At 34.4% G+C, this 21,678-nt stretch overlaps 1 protein-coding gene across 2 annotated transcripts; it reads right to left on the bottom strand.

Annotated features, from left to right (window-relative positions):
- Window positions 1–267: 267 nt before the first annotated feature.
- On the bottom strand, window positions 268–10,621 carry LOC115975415 (5'-3' exonuclease). 2 transcript variants are annotated; one of them, XM_031096179.1, is made up of 7 exons: window positions 10,148–10,621; window positions 8,428–8,598; window positions 7,531–7,765; window positions 3,709–3,931; window positions 3,364–3,521; window positions 879–1,049; window positions 268–774 (listed from the first exon to the last, which is right to left on the bottom strand). In XM_031096179.1, exons 1-5 carry the CDS (start codon window positions 10,514–10,516, stop codon window positions 3,374–3,376), a joined length of 1,146 nt encoding a protein of 381 aa, XP_030952039.1. In that variant the 5' UTR covers window positions 10,517–10,621; the 3' UTR covers window positions 268–774; window positions 879–1,049; window positions 3,364–3,373. The 2 variants fall into 2 exon arrangements, with proteins under 2 accessions (XP_030952039.1, XP_030952040.1); XM_031096180.1 differs by having other exon boundaries at window positions 920–1,049.
- Window positions 10,622–21,678: the final 11,057 nt, after the last annotated feature.

Below are 21,678 nucleotides of genomic sequence, written 5' to 3'. Positions count from 1 at the left end.
TACTTCATTAGTAATTGGAAGGGTCAATAAAAAATAAAATCAAGACTCACTATAAGTGGAATCCTAAAGTTTCTCTTTGAAAGAAGAGAAAAATACCACTAAGCTGTGAGGCCTTTAATAATAATAAGATCCCACTAAAGTGGCATTCTAAGTTTTAATTTCTTCAATACCTTAATTTGAATGCATAAGCTAAGACAATTTTCTTTAGTTGCCAGAAATGTTTTAAGCGAATTTGCATATACTACTTGAACGAAATAAAGAATGTACCAAATGGGATGTGTTTCAATTAAGATAACAATAACGAGGATGAAGTTTGAACAGGGAAGATGATCCGCATAAGAAGTTTACACTATGAACCAAAATGTCCCAGAAAGAAAAGAGAAAAATATATCTTTAGCATCATGCCAAAGGGCAAGGGGTGAAGAGAATGAGGAAAACTTGGTCCAAGGTGAAGCTATTGACATCTTGTCAAGTAAGAAACATTCTAACCAAGAGAAAGCAATATATAAATCTGTAGTCCACTCAGATGTATAGTTCAGGGGAGGAAAAACGATAAACAGATAAGCATCAAAAATTGCATTTGCGGGGATCGCCGCATAGACATATTGATCAAATTTAAAGTTCCTGATTTCCAACAGCCTGCATTCGGAAATTGGAGCCCGTTTTAGCCAATCCAACATTGTTGTAGTCTCTCAGAAATAAGAATGGTGCCTGACCGCATTGCAAGCCACCATGCCCTGTGAAGTTTCTCTTATCCCCACTGCAAAAAGAACCCTATGAACCAGCAAAGAAGTAAATAATTAAAATAAAAAACCAAATGGTTGCCACCGGGGAGAAAAAAATAGAGCGAAAGCATTACTAAAAAAGCATAGCCATACCTACAGTAAAATCTGCAAATGGAACATCAAATTTTAATAACCTGTTTAGCCCTCTTCATTTTTGAGCTACTAAAGCTCTCTGCTAGAATATGGCAGTTCACTTGAATTGTCAGTTAAATGTCTCTAATGCTCTTGGTTATCAAGCATACTAATTCTTCATCTGGAGATATCCTACAAAATCAACAATGACGTTAGTCTACTAGAGCAATTTATAGTGCTAATCAAATAAAACCTGGCAAGGGTTTATTCCCTCGGCCTCTTCTGATATCTTTATCCCTCCATTTCTGAATAAAATTATTCCATAACATAACAAAGTAACAGACCATGACTTGCTTGTTGAAGAGAACATATGTAAGGCAATGTGAGTATTTTAGCCAGATTGATCAAATAAAAGTGGCAAATTTGCTTTCAAATTGCAGATATATCTTAATAATAGCCATCAAAGAATGGAAATTATTTTTCTATGAATAAAAACCATGAACATCATATCAAATTATAGTAAGGTTCTAAATATGCTTTATGCTAGGTATCTTCTAAACTAAGGCCAGATGTCAATTAACATGAATGAGAGAAATAATGAATTTACAAGAAAGGCAATTACATTAGGGGTGACAAAATCGGACACGAACCGCGAACCCAACACGACACGATACGACACAAAATTAGTAGGTTATGGGTTGAGGCTTAATGGGTTCGTGTCATATTTGGGTTGAAACGACTAACTCGTTTAATAAACAAGTTGGATTAGTGTCCATCATATGGAACCCGTTTGAACTATCTGACCCGTTTAATTAATGACATTTTACCAATATACCTTTCAAACCCTAAGTATATAAACTTATTAGTTGTTGTGGTTTATTTTCTTTGACATATTATGATGGACTATTTGTGATATTGTAATATGATTTAGTTTTGAATGATTATTTGTAATATAGTTACTCATTAATTTTGAATTTTATATTAAAAATATTTATTTGTTTGGTTTTTCATAATTCATATCAATTTCGTTAATACCAAAATTAGTTTTTTTTTCTTCGTTTTGATAAAATTTGATAAATAGGTCTACACGACTAACCTGTTTAATAAATAGATTGTGTTAGGGTTGAGGAATCCTGACTCATTTAATAAACATGTTGGGATAGGGTTGACTCATATAGTTGAATACTCATGAGTCGACATGACACGAACCCGATACGCGAACATGAATTGCCACCCCTAAATTACATAAGTTTACTCTCCAGATATTTCTTTGAAGATATCTATGCTAAACTAGCACCCCTATATGAATATATATATATAGTCTTTTCAGCAAAGATTTAATTATTTTAGCAGAAACTAAGGATCTATTAGTTCAACTTAGCTCCGTACTAAAGGAACATTTTAACTAATTTCATTGCCATCTAAATTCAATATTTGTGCATTTTAAAGTGAATTTTTCTGAGGAAAATAAAGTTGAATAATTTTATTTTGAAAGTAATGTCATTATGGTTAATCATCCATCCCCATCCTCCATTTGACAAAATTATGGTTGCACAGTTTGTTCATAATTTGTTTTTTCTATTTTTTTAAATATTTGAGACTGGTGGGGGTGTCTTGATGTCAGATGCTGTATAATGGCCATAATCATTGGGCTTCACCTTTAATATGTAGGTATTTTGAACACTCATGACAAAAAATTTTGCATCCTACAATTGTCTGAGTTAAATCAGACACTTGTCTCATTAAAAGTATATAATAAAATTATTTGTTGCACTTCTAGAACTTTTCTCTTTTTGTGAGTGCTAACATCTGAGAAAGTTGAAGTAAACATTTGATAATCTCCCAATTTCTACTCCAAAAACAGAATAGGCACCTAATATGAAATTTCTTGTGATTTTTTTCTAAAATTTCAAGTTTTATTTTTTTGGATAAGTTATGCCTCAAATTTTAAACATCTCGTTAGACAGAAATGTAGAACATAAGAATGAGATGTGAAAGCTGTGTCACTATATTAACTTGCCATTTTTATGCATGAGTTATGCATGAATTTCAACCAAATGTTATGGTAAAAATCATAGTGTACGGATTTGATTTGAGCAGATTAGCCTTTTATAGGTTCCTATTCAACCCCATAAATACTTTGCACAGAAGCCATTTAGAGTTCAATCCAAGAGGGTTGCTACCATTGGGATTTATAGTGTTAGAGCCTCAAACAATTACTTTCACTGCTCTTTTGATTCTTTAATGCAAAAACTTCGTGTAAAAATTCCAGCCCCGGTAGACTGAGTGCTCGTTTGGTAATGCAGTTTTAAACTGCACTTTTTCAAAGTATTAACTTTTTAAACTTCATTTTTTCTAGGTACAGCTTTATCAAACAACTGCATTTTCAAAAAGCAGAAAATAAGCCATATCACACGGGCACTTAAAATACTCCCAAGAGTATTCATTTCAATCCCCAAAAGAAGTCTAGTCTTAACTCATTCTTTAAAAAGATGAGAGAAATCACCTGTTGGGTCTTAGCCATTTGAAAAATAAGATCCATGAGATTGATGTGTGAGCTTCTTAGTTCCTTCCAACAATTTGAAGAAATTATATAGAGCAGTTGAATCATTGTGTGCTTCTCTCTTAACCAACCATTCCTCTTTAAGTTGAACATCAACATCCCTGCATGACAGTGATTTCAGGAATGAAGAACTAGGGATGATTGAAAAAACTCAGAATTGATCAAAGAAAAGAAAAAAAGAAGGGAACTCTGATTGAAGAATTTTCTATGGCAAAACCTTCCCCAGGAAAAGTCCCTCACTAAGCAAAAGAAAAGGGAAAAGTAAAAATAAAAAAGGAAATGCTTTACCTCCTCAAGGCAAGAACCTTGTAATTCCTCCGCAGGTAATCAGCGTGCTTTGTAAGGGCATCTTGAGCATACTGTCGTCCTACAGTTCTCACTGCAGCAGCATTTAGTAAATTTTCCAATGAACCATGCTTTTTTAAAAGCTTTAGGGCAGTCTTTCGACCAAATCCAGGGGCCACATGTTGGATCCCAGGAACACCATCAACATCATCACCCACAATGCATCCTACACAAAAACAGCAGTGGTTAGATAATGAAGAGAAAATAAAACACATTATAGCCAGTGGTTTTCACAGGAGGAATAAGTCTTATTTAGATGGCGCAAGTGGTATATTTGTTCTTTGATCACATGGTGGTAGTATTTAAATAGTGAAGACAGTTTGGAAAGAGAAAGAATGTACAAATCTAATCGCCTTCTTGTTTGTCCTTGTTACTATTATACTTTTTCTCAATACAACCATAGAGAATCCTAAGCCTTAGTATCAATTAGATCAACTCTCTCATTTTGACCTTACCCCATAAAAATTCAATGTCATGATTCAATCTCCGGATTTCACTTTAATACAGGACAAGACAAAAGTAGTGCAGAAAAGAAATATATGAAACTATCATTTTGTTGCTATAAAAACTGACACCACCTGCATATATCACTGTTAAGATTTAGCATTGGCAATTTCTGTTTGAAGAATTGTAGGTGAAATCAAGTTTTGGGAGCTGTTTGAAGAATTGTAGGATGAAGAATTTCACTCAAGCGAAACATTAGAGCAACCTGAACATTCGCCTCACATGTATCGTACTTCTAATTCTATTTGTAAAACTTTTTGTGCTGGCTTTTTAAACTACCTATAAATACTATTTAATGCACAAATTTTCATGCTAAGAAGGCCACCATATCATTGAGAACCTTGAAAGCCTTCCCTTGTGTCTTGAAAAAAAAAAAAAATTGTTCTTATTCTTGTTCCCTTATGTTGGACCCTTAATCAAGAACTTCAAAAACCTATATCTCTGTTGAAACCACAGAGATCCTTGCCTTGTATCAGTGCATGCGCTTAGATCTCGTAGTTCCATCTTGAAGCAGACACGTCATTAGTGAAGGACAATTTGGAGTTGCTCAGTGAAGTAAACAAGTTGTATAATGGGTAAAATAGAGTTAGCTACAAAGGTTTTGTAAGTTAGTCCGTAACTCTTTTTACAGTGGATTTCCTTGTGGGGTAGATTATCTCTGAGTGGTTTTTCCATTGAAGAAGTTCTTCATTGGTTTTCAACTTTGTTATCAAATCTTTGTGTTCTTGATTTTACTGCTTTGATATTACTGTGTTTGATTCTGATTTGGTATCTGTGATTAATATATTTGCTTGTGCTAAAATCCACAACAAACTTCTAGAATTGCTGTTGTTTAGTTACATAGGGGTCAAAACAGAATTTTCAATCACTAATGGTAACTTAACACCAACATGAGATATAATTCTACTGATCTATTAACTTGTAAAACAATTGCAACTATAGGTGCAGAGCTCATTCAGGTTGGGTTGGTTTTCCATCACTGAATAAAAAATGAAACCCAGAAACAATTTGAAAAACAAAAGAATACATTATCATGGAACAAACCAAGCCAGGATGAATATTTTACTTTGATTCAGCTCTTACAAATGTTTACATTTTTCAAAGCACACATAATTACACAAGAAACACATTAGAAACCAATAAACAAAAAATACCATCCTGATGTAGGACAGATTGGAAAAATCAGTCTATGTATGGGCTTAGGGTTAGGAGGTTTGAGTATCTAAGGTTTAGAACTTTAGAAAGAATGGTCAAGGTCCAAAGAATGCCAAGGGTTTTAGTAGGGAAGGAAAAGGTTTGATTTATAGTTGCAAAAGAGGTGAGAAGAAACTGAATCTGAACTTGTTCACAGGTTGTGAACATTACCATGAACACTAGTCTAAATGATACATATAAATAGTGCCAGTGCACATAAATAATACTTGTGATTATGTGAATAGTATACATAAACAAGTTCAACACTCCAAACACTCAAATTCTATTAATCAACTCTTTTAATTTGAGTACAACGGCACATATAGGCACCAGATCTAAACTTTTCCTAATAGGACTAGAATTCCTACTTTGACTAGTAAACACACTTCTAATTGAATTGAACCATGGACCAAAGCCTGTACATGAATCAAAATCCACAACCAACAATTACCCCTAATTACCCAAATACCCTTGACTCCAATGAAAAAACAAATAAAATATTAATGACCTAATTAACTAATGGACACTTATTCCTAAACCAAAAAAGCTCCTTGCTTGGCTTTGCCTTAGTCTTAGGCTTCCAAAGGGAATACATCTTCTCTTGCCAAGCAATGGTTGTGCCATCATGTTTGCACCCAGCTTATTAAGACCAAATAAACAAATTAAGCTAAAAGGGTGAGTAGGCCCATTGAAATGGTTTTAAAAGAAAGAATTGGTGAACATCACTCCTCACTCCTTCACTCGCTCCTCTACATAGTACACAAGCTATCTTGAGTTTGGGTGTGTGTAGCACATGAAATAATTAATTTAATACCAGATCGCTTGTACCAGGCATTCAACATTAACTGCCATGAGAGCTTTTCCCCACTCCAAATTCTTCAGATATAAACAAAAACAGTTCATCTTGTGTGTCATGGTCTGGAACGGCATATGAAAGTAAGTATAAATTTTTATATAGTCATACACATATTTATTGTGGCCAGTTCCCTGGTCCAGTTTGAGTTGTCTTAATAATGATCTTTTTTTTTTTTTTTTTTGATAACGTCTTAATAATGATCTAGATTAACAGAAAAGGAGGTCGTTTGGTTCAGCTCTCAGGTTTCACCATCTAAGCTGCAGATGAAGCCACAGAGATGAAACTCATGAAAGCTGTAAAGAACTGTCCAAAGGGAGAACTCCCAGCTTATTCTTTAACAACAAAACTGTAGATCTACTCATAAGTTACTCTTTTCTTAACCAGCAACCACATCATTGAGACAAAAATGAAATGCTCTATAATACATTACTGCAGAATTATTGTCCAAACTATTATCATGTTCTCACTACCCTCTGCCAGTTCCATGGCTCTCTCTAGATAATTCTTTGCGAACCAAAATTACAAATTTCTAAACCAAACCAGAGAACATCATAAGCAAAATAAGATCTTCCAAAAGAGGGGAACACTACATGAGAAACTATAAGCAAAAAATACCTTCAAGGATGAGATAAATCAATATATTCAAAAATTGCAATGATCCAATGTACAATATCGTTTACAAAAAAGTTATCTAATCTGATATAAAAAATTTAAGACGACATATGCATTAATGAAAAGTTGCACTTGGTGTGGAAAAAGCACTCTGCTCAACTGCCCAAACAGAGCACTTCAACTTTCAGTATCCCCTTCAGGAAATTTGTGTTAGAGATGGTATCCTTTACAAAGTAAAATTGTTGATGTGGAGTGAGCACTTAAATCAGGGAAAGTAGTATTAGCCATTCACCCCTCAACAAGGGTACAACCAAAGGAGTGCAAACAAAAATAAATATAGTTAAATGTCAACTGTAGGAATTAATTGAGTTTTTCTTTGGTGGGAAGTGTTTATTGGGGGGGGTGTGTGGGAGAGATGGGGGGGTGGTCTTTTGGCCCCTTATTTTGCTCTCTGGGTAAGATTATCTATCTTCTAAATTCAAAAGGAGAAAAAATGAGCACATGGGTATTTGTAGAATGTAAATTGTATCCAGCAGTTGTAGAAGATTAATAATTAGAATATGAAAATTGACGAATACCAAATTACATCTCATACTTACTAAGGCTCAAATCACAGCACGGATTGCAATCATATTGAGCTATGTAGTGCTTTAGGGTGTAAAAGGACCATCGGTCTAACTCTGCTAAAGGCATAACAATTTGGACATCTTCTGAAATCAATTGCTTAAAATCTTTATCAGGAGAGGCAATTACCACCCGATAGCCTTGTTGTAGAACTTGTCCTGCAAGTGTAGCTACAACATCATCTGCTTCATAGCCCTCAAGTTTTATGACCTGTGTGAATATGCCCTCAATAATGAAAATGTTGTACTACAGCATATATACAAAAAAAAATTCTTATCCAAGTCTTTTTTTTCTAGAAATATATTTTCAATGATAAAAAGAGGATATTCAAGTGCTTTTGGACTGTTATGTCCAATTGATTGACTATTATAAGACAACCATAATATGAGAAGAGCTTATTTAGCCACAGAAAATGTGCAGTCTCCCTACAATCCAAACAGATCACATTGACCACCATCGTCATTAACTAAAAATCCTTTACAAGCACATTGTTTGAGAAGTTATTGAAGCATAATGCTTTTTCTTTTTATTAGTAAGTTATACACACACCTAGCAGGTGTTGAACCCATGGCCTCACCCTCTGCCTTACTCTTACAAGGGGAGGAGGTTCCATTTGAGCTAAAGCTCATTGGAAGTTATTAAAGTATAATACAATTGATGAACACTTCTTACAATACAAGCTGCTTTAGATTCATTAAAATCTTAAGACTTCTTTGTAAAAAAGTAAAAATTATTATTGATGAAGAAGAGGAACCCCATGTACACAAGGTATGTAAAGAAAGTACTCCTAAAGAATTGCATTGTATAAGAATTACTATCAAGCATATTCATAAAATATAGAAAGCATGAAAAGATCATAGTCATAATCTTACTGGCACATTGCATTTTCTAAAAACATCCATGATGACTCCATGCGACTTTCCAACATGACCCCTTGAAAATCTTTGTGACGCTGGTAATTGTCTTAAGAATTTCATCCTGTGTGCTTTATATGAAGGTAATAACTGTCGGCGATGCTCACTACCACCCTCCCCATCAAGAACCTGCAAAACAATATTTTAGTAATTATAGATTCAAATCAATTACCATTCTTTCTTTTCTTTTCTTTTTTTGTCTTTTTGGATCAGAAAATCTATCACCATTTCTAAAACGAGCCATTATGCTACACCATAATTTCTTGTTGCAGTCAAACTATCCTAACTTTAAATTAACTGAGAAAATCAAAAAACTTCAAAAGAGGAAAATTCAAATTTGAAGAATTGAACTCAACAATTATCTCATGTAACAGTTTTGAGCCAGTAAGCAGGATATAGACTTCTTTACCAACACACCTAATCAAGGATACAAGTACAACCAACAGGCATGCCCTACAAAGGGAAAAATAAAATAAACTTTACACTGACAATTCAGCAGCATCCCTATAACTATAACAGAGAGCAGATGAATGAGAACTCTAGAAACATGCTTACATATTTGACTCCATGTAAGCCAGGCAACTGACTAATCAACAGAAAACAGAAGAGTTTTATACACTTGGCAATGGGAACTAATAATCTCATCCCAATAAGGTGATATTATATACAACTGTAGGTTGTAATATGTGTGAGTAAGCTTACTTGGGAAGTAAAAGAATGAAAAAAAAAATGAAGATTAAAACAAAAGTTTAGTGGCTAGCTCGAGCGTGGCCACAATGCAAGCAACAGTGTGATTGACAAACAGAGTGCATCAAATGGCAAACACAATGCTTCAACCAGCAAACAGGAAGGCTATATTGGCAATTGGCGAAGTCCACTTGAGGACAAGCGGAGTATAAATGAGGATGAACAAGTATGAGCAAGGTCAGACGGATGCTCGGTCAATACTCGCCTGACATCAGCTTGAGTGAGATCATATAGATAAGTCAATCTTGCCCGTGAAGGAAAGTTACAAAATGCCCAGATTTTACAGTAAAAAAAGAGGAAATGAGACATTTTGCCTCTAACGACTATTAACAGGTCATGGCACAAATTTTTGAGCTTGTACAAACCAAAGTGACTTCCAAAGGTAACTTTTCAATGCCATTCTTCATTGTCTATAAATATAGCTTTCATATTCAGTCTTTTACAAATTTTACACAATTAGAGAAATTCACACAATTCTCCAAGATTGCTACTTAAAGAATTCTGGCTTAGTTGTATCTAGAGACAAACTTGCAAGTTGCTAGTAATCCTTTAGAAAACTTTTTGTGTGGGGACAAATGTTGTCATAAACATAGCGGTTTCATTTGTGCCTCTAAATCATTATTTTCTTTCGTTTGTACCCAACACTGCATTCTAGAAAATACCTTGTTTGTGTGGAGTCTATTGTTCTTAGTTCTTACTCTACATCATATTTCATGACTTTTTCACTTTAGAAACAAAAGGGACTAAGGTTTTGCAAAATGGGTCATGGGATGCAGTTGAATTATGATAGTTAGACTCCTAAGAACTGAGCAAGGAAATAGTTTTTGACTAGCAAATAAAGACTTTGCTTTTGGTCTATGTACCATATTATGCAATTCACCATGAAGACATATTAAACCAAAAGAAAGTAAGAGACACAGAGAGAGCTTACAGCAATGACAGGATCGCTATGGCTGACTTGAGAGAAGAAAAGAGAGACCCAGTGACCGAAAGAACGTAAACTTGGTGTGCTTCCCACATAACAAAGAGGATTAACATCCAAGAAAAACACCCTTTTCTTCTTTGCGTCGTTTTCTGGCACCAATTGCTCACAAGCTGTTGAATTCAAAGACCCAGAACCAGAAATGGAAGCAGAAGCAGTGATAGCACCAAGCTTCACTGCTTGAGTTTTCCGAGTTTTGTTCGTTTTTGTTTCGAATTTGGGAGTCCTACATGAGAAAGAGAGTGAAATGGGTGATGGGGTGGGAGAGAGACGAGGCTGAATGTGAACGTGGGTACACACCGCAATTTGTACCATCATCTTCAAACGCCACCGAATGAGAAAGAGATGTTCTTCTTCACCGGAGAGTAGCAAAAATTTCCATGGCTGATTTTTTTTTTTTTAGTCCTTCAAGTTTAAAGGGATAGCTTTTTATTATTCCTAAAATAAAAATGAACTAGTTAAAATGTTGAATAGAATATATAATTTAACTTTTAATGAGATATTATTCCTTAAAAAGAAAAAAAAAATTGAAAGATTGATATATAACTTATAGAAAACACTTTTAACAATACATCAATAACTCTTCTTCTCTTACGCTCTATTTGTTTCAACATTATTATTTTTTGGAAAATAGATCAATTTTTGAAAAATATTTTCCAGAAAGCTATCTCATTTTCCGGTGTTTAGTAACAACATTGAGAATGAGCGTGAGAATATTTTTTGATGTTTAGTATGCAATTTTTTTATTTATATTTCTTATATAATTTAAAACATGTACACACATATATATAAATTGACAAGGAAATATATCTTCAATAAGTACAGATAATAATAACTTTTAATTGTCTACTATTTTTACTAGTACACTAATTGTTAACTATGGTTAACTACAAGTTTTCAATATTACTCTAAATTATGCATTTATGTGATGTATCTGTATAATATATCATCATTGCATAATATATCCGCCAACAAATACAATTCCCCTAAACAATTATATAACAATATTTTTAATTTACCGTAAATACTGTCCTATGTAAAAGCAATTTAGAGCCATTAAGGCACTATATTTAAAATTTTATTTTCGTCTTTTACTTCATTCATTATTCTTCTTCTCTTCTTCTTCTTTTTATTTATATATATATATTTTTTTTGCACTTTTTTGTTCAAAAAAGAAGTAACTTCTATCTAGAATCCATTAAACCGAAAATTTCTTAGAGAAAAAATAAAATCAAGCTTGAAATTCAAAGCAAAGAATTGAGATTTTGGTAGAGAGGAATGAAATAATAACTGTTGCAAATCTGTTCTCCTTTGCAAGTTGGAGCTATTGACCGATCAGTGAGAGGAAAAAAAAAGAGAGAACTATATTATAGAGGAGAAGAGAAACATGGAGAAAATAGAGACGAGAGACAGATAGAGAAAAAGAAAGATCTATAGGAAGAGGGGAGACTAGAGTTAGTGACAATGAGGGTATGAGAACTAAGGAGAGAAAAAGTAAAAGGAAGAGAGAGAAAATGAAAGAGCTTACTATGAGAGAGAGAATGCACAAAATATTTATGTTTCCTGTGACTACAAATGAATATAATATTTATAGGAAATGCAACACATGATAGAGAGATTGTTTTCCAAATTTTTTTTTTGGAAAACAACCTATAGAAAATAAGTTTTATTTTTATTAGTGTTTTCTGTTGACTAAAGATAGTTTTCTGTTGACAAGTTTTTTTTTATGTTACCAAACACTGAAAAATATGGAAAATTATCTTTACAAAACATTTTCCAACGAAACAAATAGAGCGTTATAATTCATAACTCTTCTTCTCTTATAATTCATAGATTGATTAAAAATCTATCTTCATTACTATTTACAATTCTATATCTAAGGAAACTCGACTTTTTTACTAAATATTTTGTTTTTACAAAAAAATTTATTCAAATTTATTTAGTTATATAGCACCTTTTAAAACTCGAATTTGACATAATGCTTGAAATTTTTTATTATTATGTAACATTTTTATTGTCATAATACTTGGAATTCAAGTTTGCTAACTCAAGTTCCAAAAATATACTATTTAATTAAATAAGTTTGGACATAGACTTCTAAGTCGGCTAAATGATTGATGGGGTGGGTGTAGAATGGGAGAAAATGGGCTTTTGCCTTTTTTTAAAAAAAAAAATCAGCATTTTGTCACCTTTCTCAAACTAATTAGGAAAATGTCTCTATTTTGAAACTCGGTTTTTGGACAATCAAGTTATAACAAATTGAAAATTTAAAATTAAAAAAAAAAAAATTCTAGAGCCCTATAGTAGCGTTTTAAGGACCCTATAGTGACATTTTAGAACTCGAGCTCCATGAACTCGAGTTTCATGCAAGTATTTTTTTTTTTTTTTTTAATTTGATCGCCTCATACCTATAGTGGCATTTTAAGAAGCCCTATAGTGACATTGAAACTCAATTTTGAGAAAATCGAGTTTTAAAATAGGGACATTTCCCTAATTAGTTGCGAAAATTGGGCAAAATGTTGGATTTTTTGCTCGAAATGAGCAAAGACCAATTTTCTAGTGTAGAATGTGTTACATGTTAGGCATGGGGTTTGTTAATTCATATTGGTGGGTATGAATTCCCAACATTTGCTTTTAAATTTAAAATAGCATTTTTTATTTAATTTACAATATCTATTTAATATTTAAAATATTTTTTAATTTGTATATGATTATTAATTAAACCTTACGTCAAATTATTGCTGATTAAACTGTGCATTGAATGAGTATAATTTTTCTTGTCAACTTTTTATTTATTGCATTAATATCAATTCTCAACAGCTTATTGTTTTGTTTTTGTGAGTTTTTTGTTTTTGTTTTTTTTGTAATATATGTTTTTTTTTTGTGTGATTTCTTAATCAAATTTATCTGTTTTTCAATTATATCAATTGATTTACGTTTTCCTCAACAATAAATAAATAAATAAAATTGATTTACGTTGAATTAACTTTTGTAATTTTTTTTTTTTCCTTTAGGAAATATAACTTACATTTTTCTACAAGGCTCAAGTCGCATTACATTCATTGAAAACATTCATCATTTGCCATCACGTTAGAGACTTGGGAGCCGTCCTGTAGTTCAGTTGGCTACTCTTCTAAATACGTCCGCCATTCTTCTCCATCTTGAGCCATCCTTGCCAAAAACTGATTTTAATATTGTAAAAGTTGTTATAAGGTTGCAATTTTTTTTTTTTTTTTTTTTTTTTTTTTTTTTTTTTTTTTTTTTTTTTTTTTTTTTTTTTTTTTTTTACAAAAGAGTGATTAGTTATGTTAACTAGAAGCTACTTTTAAAACTAAACAGGTAATTAAGCATTATATTTCAATCTCAGTGTATAATGTATTTATTTGTTAAAGCTTACTTCTGCATATTCAAGTTTTTTTTTTTTTTTTTTGACGCTGCATGGTTACAATCTAATCTCTGTTTGTTTTTTTGCTGGAAACTATCTAATTTCTTTTCTTCTTCTTCTGTAATCTAAAATTGTATATAATCTATATTGTGCTTGGGATCTCATGCACACAGTGCAGAAGTTTTTTGAAGTTGATTTTGATTTTTGTGTGACTGATTCTCATTATGAGTTTCTCAAATCATTCTTAGGAAGGAATGCAATGAGGTACCTTATACGTATGTCTATTTTTCGTGGCAATTTTTTTTTTTTTTTTCATAAGTAAGACTTTTTCTTCTTCTTTTTTCCCTCACCCATTTCATTCTATCCATGCAATTGAACTGAGCAAGCTTTATTAGGCAAAGGAACTATAGCTATAAATGCTTTATTATTCTTCTTCTCCTATCAGACAATTTCACGAGGGTAACCACTACCCAAATTCCTCAAGTACCTTATTTTTTGTTGTTTTGCTTTTTTTGTTTTATTTTTTATGTGTTCTTTAATTATTTTTATTTTATCAAAATGATATTTGCATTATTGAGTAGGCATGAAACGTTGCTATCTATATTAGTCATTGCAATTTTAAAATTTGTAAACACATACAGTATGATCAAACTACACCACCTTTATTATCTTTTTATTTTGTCTATAAAATAAAATACTAAAAATTACAATTTTTTACAAAGAAAAATAGTGAAATATTGGAGGAAATTAATAACAAGGTAGCGATGTCTATGTCAATACAATTTCAAAATTTACCACATCTTACAAGAACTCAACTAGTATAGCGAAACACCTATTGTGTACTTTTTTGACAGTGCAAGGAATAAAGAATTTTGAGAAAATTTTATCTCACGAGAGCAAGCTTGTATTTCTTATAACTAAATATTACAATTAGTATATGTACAAGATACTAGAATTATGTTTTATAATTATAAAATAAAAATGAAACGCAAGAAGCAATTATGCAGTGTTTAGCTAGACTTTCCAAGAATACAAAACCATATATTATGGTTTATGATAATTTTGATGAGTAATATCATCTACTGATTCAGTGCTATTATAATCATGATAATTGATTTCCTCAACTGATTTGGGAGAAATTATTGGTTCCTCTAGGAGGACCACTAATGTGGTCCTCCTTGCTCCTGCCAGCCAATAAAAGAGTGCCACGTGGCCATTTTTCTGATTCAGCTCCACATCAGCACTTACCTATTTCCTTAACTCTTGTTAACAAAACCAAACCAAGGTTAAAACTAAAACAAACTTACCCACAGCCAAAAACCCAAAATCAAACACATTTGCCTCTTTCTTTCTCTCTCCCTTTAGCTCTATTTCCCCAATATCTCTCTAGAGAAGAAATTCCCATCTCTTTCTGTATGAAATTGAAATTCAAAGTCGTGGCTACTACAACAGTGACAGCAACGGCAACAATAATGATAAAGATAAGGGATAATTACACATAACCCACCTGTGGTTTGGGTGAAAATCACGTTGCCTACCCGTGGTTTGAAAAGTGTCACTTAACCCACCTGAGGTATGTTCTGTTTGTTTTCCGTAACCCACCTCTGTTAAAATTAGGGGTAAATAGATATTTTTGCTCACATTTTATCTCTCTCTCCTCCCAAAACAAAAAATAGAACAAAAATGCAAAATGAACAAGATCAAAAATTGGAATTTGTCTCTCTCTCCATTCACACAAATTTTGAACATAAAGAACATGAAGAACCCACCAAAGCCATCACCACCACTACCACTGAAATACCACAAAATCAAAACACCACAACACCGGCCACCACCACCGAACCACAACCACCTACAAATCACCTGCCACCACCACTACAACATTAACACATCACAAACCCAAAAATTCCAACAAAATTTCCAACCCATAGAACCACAAACAACCACCAAGATCCACACCCATTGCCACTGCCAAACCCACCGCTGAATCACCAGCCACCACTGCCAATCAAACACCATGACCCAAGACCAATCTTCAAAACCCAGAAACATCGATCAAACCCAAGACCCACAACCCACATGATAAAACCATCGATCAAACCAAGAAACCATAGAAACATCGATCTAAACCCAAGACCCACGCGATATAAACCCATAAACGACCAATCTTCAAGCCATCGACGTTAGTCTTCTAGCCTTTACTGTTGCCATTGCCACCGAGATAGACTTGGCTGACATGGGAGAGTCGATTACGACGACGTTTGGCAAAACCCAGATCCAACCCAACGTCATGCTCCTCCTCAAAACCCAGACCTAATCCAACACTGTGCTCCTCCTCAAAACCCATACCCAACCAGCACAGCCAACTCGTGCTCCTCCACAGTCATCACCCAAGCCACCACGACCCAAAGCTACCGACAATTTGAACTAGAGTGTGAGAGATGAGATAGACATGGATAGAATAGAGAGAGAGAGGGGTAGAAAGAGCGTGAGGAATAAATTTTTGTGTCTCGGAGAGTGAAAGACCGTACAACAAAGTGAGGTTGGTGAGGTCGATTTCAAGCTCAGGGGTTGGGTTCTCTCCCTTCGTGTCTCACTGTGATATTCTCTCTCTTTCTCTTTCTCTCTGTTTGTGTGTCTGCATGAGGAATAAATTAATGTATTGAAAAGAAAATAAGTTAACGTGATAAGTAAAATTTTCCTTGTGTTATTTTCTTTTGACTGTGTTACAAAAATATAGTTTGTGATTTATTGGAGTTCTTGAGACAAGTTTCTAAATTCTTACAAATAGCATCTTTTGATCTTATTTTCTCTTGTTTTAGTGTCTTTTTTTTTTTGTTTTGGGAGGAGAGAGATATAAAATGTGAGCAAAAATATCTATTTACCCCTAATTTTAACAGAGGTGGGTTACGGAAAACAAACGGAACATACCTCAGGTGGGTTAAGTGACACTTTTCAAACCACAGCTAGGCAACGTGATTTTCGCCCAAACCACAGGTGTGTTATGTGTAATTATCCCTAAAGATAAAGATAAAAATAGTGCGATGTCGTTCACGGAGGCGAGGAGGCTGATGAGATTAGTGAACGTGGAAGTGTGCGAGAGCATGGGCATCGCTAGATTGAACGAAGAGGCCGCCGCTTTCGCTCAGGTTCTCGACGAAGCCAACGTCATTCTTCTCTTTCGCAACAAGGTTTACCTTCATCCCGATAAGGTCGAAATCTCTCTCAACCAGCATCTTTGCCGAGAAGCAAAGATAGGACCCAAAGCCCACAAGCTCCAATTGGTTTTGGTATCGGATTTGGTGGTCATGGGAATTTTGGGTTTTGGTTTTAAGACTCATGCCCATTTGATCTTAACAGGGATGTGGTTGATGAGATGAAGGCAAATAGATGTTTTAAGTTTTTTTGAATTTGTAATGTGGGGAGGTTAATATCCTGAGTCCTAGTTTTTAACTCTAGATTGTGATTGTGAGGCTTTTAGTTGTTGGGTTTCATGGTTTTGCATTTGAATGTTGTTTTTTATTTTATTTTATGGGAATTTGAATATTGTTGTTGATGCTGCGAAATTGATGTCCCAAAGTTTTGAAGAATTGGTTCTGATGTCATATAAGACCAAAATACTGAGGCACATGCTAAGGCAATGGTGTGCATTAAGGTGTGTTGGGTGATGCACAGCTGTGTGCAATGGGGTGCGTGGGCTGCTGCTGTGTAGTACCAAGGAGTTAAGCAGTAGGTTAGGATGGTCAGAGGTAGTCAGTTAGGCTACTGTGTTTTGGTATGGTTGTTTAAATTTGGAGTTGTAATTGCTCTTTAGAAGCTCAATTGTCCTAGCATTAGTTTGTATGTTAGGCTATATTCGCTATGTTAGCTTTTAGTTATTGTATTTGCAAATAATTTTTGTGTTTACAGATGAGGTTGATCTTTGTTTTTAGATCTCATTGTAAATTTTGTTCATTTTGGCAATAAAATTTCTCAATTGTTAGGCGGCTTGCTATTGAGTTTGAGCTTGTTCCCAATTATATGAACTGTTTTTGAATAATGCCTCTCTCATTGAGTATCAGGGAAAATTATTGGTAATGTTGTTAAAAGTAAGGATGTCAATACCGTACCGGAGGCCGTACCAGTTTGGCCACTGGTACGATATATTTCAGATATCGGTCAATACCGGTGTACCGTTTCGGGTTTACTACTATTTTATATATTTAATATATGTATATACACACACACACACACACATACACATGCAAAATCTCTATTTACCATAAAACAATACCTCAAAAATTCATGTTTACTATAAAACATTACTTCAATTAAGAACAAATAATTCATAGTTTTAAACTTTAACATCAACTAAAAGAAAAAAGAAAAAAAAAAGGGTATATTTCATGTTTCGGTCCTGTATCCAATTACCGGCCAGTACAGCCGGATTTCGCTGGTACGATGCCGGTACGGCCGGTATTTTTCCGGTACGAAACAAGGGGGTCGAGCGTACCGAATTGCTGGCTGGTACGGTATATTCCGGCCAGTACGGTACGGAATCGATAACCTTAGTTAAAAGGGCAATTTCTCATTGAGAAGTATTTTGTTTTGATGGATGAACTCTTCAAAAAAATAAGATGCTGATTCATCTTTTTTGATACCACTCAAAGGGAGATATACACAAAAGTTATACAAATTCTGGGTTGTACCAGTAAATTTTATGTCTGTGAGAATGCCTTTTTTCTGTGACACTCAGACCTAAGGATCCCGGGCCTAAATAAAAGATTTTGGTGAACCGGGCCTTGACTCACCGCAGCTAACAAGCTGTTTAAGAATCAAGTAATATACAGGGGATGCTCCTGACAATAAAAAAAATGACAAGCAAGGATATTCGTATTGAAGAATGCCAAAAAACAACAAGGTAAATTCAAAAAAGGAAAGAAGCAGGATTAACAAAGTGATACAAAATTAATGCTAAGGGGATCCTGGGATTAATGAGGCATATTTCATTAATACATTGTCTGTTAAGTTACAGAAAGCTCACTAGGACGCGATACAAGGTTCAATCAAGCTCAAAAATTACAGTCTTGAGTGGCTATTTCAGCCTTCAAAACTTGCAAAGTTTGATTCTCTTTGAATCCGAGTATGTGCAATAGTGGCTTTTACAGGATACCGGGAAGCAATATTTGTTTTCCTTTGGTGTTTTTCTTTCTCTTCACCACAGATTTACTGATAGTTTTTCTAGAAAATCTCTTCTTTTTTGAGTTTTTTTTTTTTTTTTTTTTTTTTTTTTTTTTTTTTTTTTTTTCGCTGCTCTTTCTTCGCAACCCATCCCTTCCTTTTATAATGGAGTTTTGGTCTTCCCGGGGAACCATTGGTTCCCCTGTTTTACCTTTTTGCAAACAGAGCACATCCTGTACCTATCACTCGGTAAGTCCCATTTCCGTTTTTTCTCATCCTTTCCTTCTTTCAACTCTGATTCTTTTGAAAGTTCCTGGTTGGCCATCTTCTTTGGGATGTGCTGAGGTATGCCCTTCTCGGCATCCCCGTTTTTGGCAGTTTCCACTTTTCCCTTTTCTTTCCCATCTGGGCGGAATCCTGTTTTGCCAACTTGAAAGCCGCTTGTTATCATTCTTTCTTTTGTGCTTCCCTGTTCTGGTTCCCCGAGGTTTTTTTTTCTGTCTGTGTCATGAGAGGTCGCTGGGTTCTACTGGCGCTTGTGTTCTTTTGCTTTTATTTCTTATCTTCTTCTTCTGTCTTTTTCTTTCGAGCTGTCCTAGTCTTCCTTTGTCTTTGTGCCTGAAGGGATCCGCGCCTCTTGATGGTTCTTGAGGATCCTTACTTCTTATCCCTTGCCGTGGTTCTCTTTTTTTTTTTTTTTTTGCTTCTTCGTCTGGGCTTCAAGATCCCCTGGGCCTTTTTATTCCTTCATGGGTCTCCTGCATCTGCTACTTTGGGCTTAGCTTGATTTTTCCTTTTGGACCTAACTCATTTTTTTGGGCCTCCTTCACCATGATCTTTTTTAGACCTCAACAATGTCTTATGTCGTGAAGCCAACCTTATTATCCCAACCAAAACAGCACATTCAATACACTCAAATACAACAACATTCACTATTATATCTGTTACAAGAAAGTGGCACAAGGTTATGGTTATATGTCTACTCTAGAAGAAGCAAAACAGAAAGAAGGAATACTTTACAATGCCAACCAAAAACAGCACATCAGAATGAAGAAAGATAATTGAACAAACAATTGAAACTTCTTACAAAGGCATAGATATTAGATAGGTCTATTCTTCCTCCTATTTTGTTTCTGTGTTAAGAGGACTCTTCCCTAAATTAGATTATTTCCCTTCACTCTTTGGAGTATGTGATTGTGGTGTCCTTGGACTATGTGGTCCTCTTCCACTAGACCGAGGACTTAGCTCCCCTTTTAGTTCACCAACACGAGGATTATACGAGGCATGTGGGCTCTGAAAGCTTTTAGGGTCATTTGATGGTGTTGCTGTGGAACTTGTGATCTTAGGACTACTTACATGCCTAAACTCACCACGGCTTCTTGTGATAACTTCACCAAAAATCTCTCCTTCACCTGCAAGGGAAGCTCCAACACCCAACTCTGCCTCCTGTTTGGTGGACATCAAATATGCAATGAATGTGTAAAACATTTTAAGCAGTACTAGTAGGATTAGTAAGGACTTATTATATGAAAGACTAAAGTAAGGATTTAACTTCCAAGTTTTTAAGAAGAAAAATTTATCGTAGCAAGGGTAAATGGTAAAGCTGGTGCCTCTTCATACTCTGCTACATCCAAGTCTTGAAGATGAGCACCTTTGAAAAACTTGGGCAAAAAGTACTGCCTAACAGGAACCAAAAGCATGATTAGCAATGGAAACATAACCCCCGCAATTGGAATCCACACAAGTCCAAAACATGTAAGCAAATAAATTGTTTGGAAAATGGTGAATGTTGCAATTGACTTGAAAGGCACTGTTTCCACAAAAGTAGCATGGTACTCCTCAAGGACTCTACAGGAAAGAAATTCATTTTATCTTAGAGATAGTGAAGAAAGGAAAATATAAATAAGCTAAGGGAAAGGATTTAAAGTTGTTACTTGTATCTTCTGCTAGGTGTTGTGAAGAGCAATAAGATTCTTTCCCAGAATTGGTTGCCGGTAAACTTTCAATGACCATGAATGCAAAGTAGCCCCAAAGAGGTGGGGATCTTTTTGATTAAGGGCATAGCTGCAACAAGCTTAACTATCATCAAGCTTAATGATCAGCTGCTATCTTAATGATCATCTGCAAAGTTGACCACTTCCTTTTGCTCCTCCTTAACCTTGCACCTGCTATCTTAATGATCATCTGTCAGGTATCACCTAATCCTTGTTGAGTGTTTTTCTAACTTGTAGGCTGGTGTTAAAAAGTGTTTTGGTTGTTGAAAGCCACTTGATACCTGCAAATTAAAGATTGAATAGTTAGATTAGCCTCCATACTAAGAGTGCTGGTGTAGACTGAGGACATAGAATTGTGGTCAGCAAGGAGTAGGTTGTAGGCTTTTTCTGCTTGGTACTTACCAGACTTGGAATGTTTCCACAACAATTTGTCTTGGCCAGCACCTACCTTGGAGATGGGGGTTTTAAGAATTTCAACACTAATAGTATGAGGGTATAGGGAACGGATTAAATCAGGTTTCCAGGTGTGTGCAAAATGGTCAATAAGGTTAGACACAGTACCAAAGTTTAGATTATGATGCTGAAGAAGCTAATCACTGTTGAAATGAAAATACTTTTCATTTATATTAGTTATATTCAATTGGATGAAGAACAGTGTTGAATAATACAATTTTTATCTAGAGGATGAGAAGGCATAACAAAAGAAAATATACAAAAAGGAATGTATTCTAACATATCCTAAAAATCAGCCTATTTTCATTGCCTTCAATATACAAAAATAACATTTCCTACAACTTTCGCTCCTCTTATCATCAATCTATACTTGTTAGTTGCATACTTGTCAAGAATCTTCTAAGTTGACTCATCAAAAATCTTTCAAGTCAAATCACTTTGTCCTGGATTTAGTTGCATAAAACCATTTAAGAAAGAATTCTGCAAAA

The sequence above is a fragment of the Quercus lobata genome, chromosome 2 (genome assembly GCF_001633185.2).
Source record: "Quercus lobata isolate SW786 chromosome 2, ValleyOak3.0 Primary Assembly, whole genome shotgun sequence".
Taxonomy (NCBI): domain Eukaryota; kingdom Viridiplantae; phylum Streptophyta; class Magnoliopsida; order Fagales; family Fagaceae; genus Quercus; species Quercus lobata.
The sequence above is the reverse complement of the archived record's forward strand: the minus strand, read 5'-3'. Positions and strand labels throughout refer to the sequence as shown.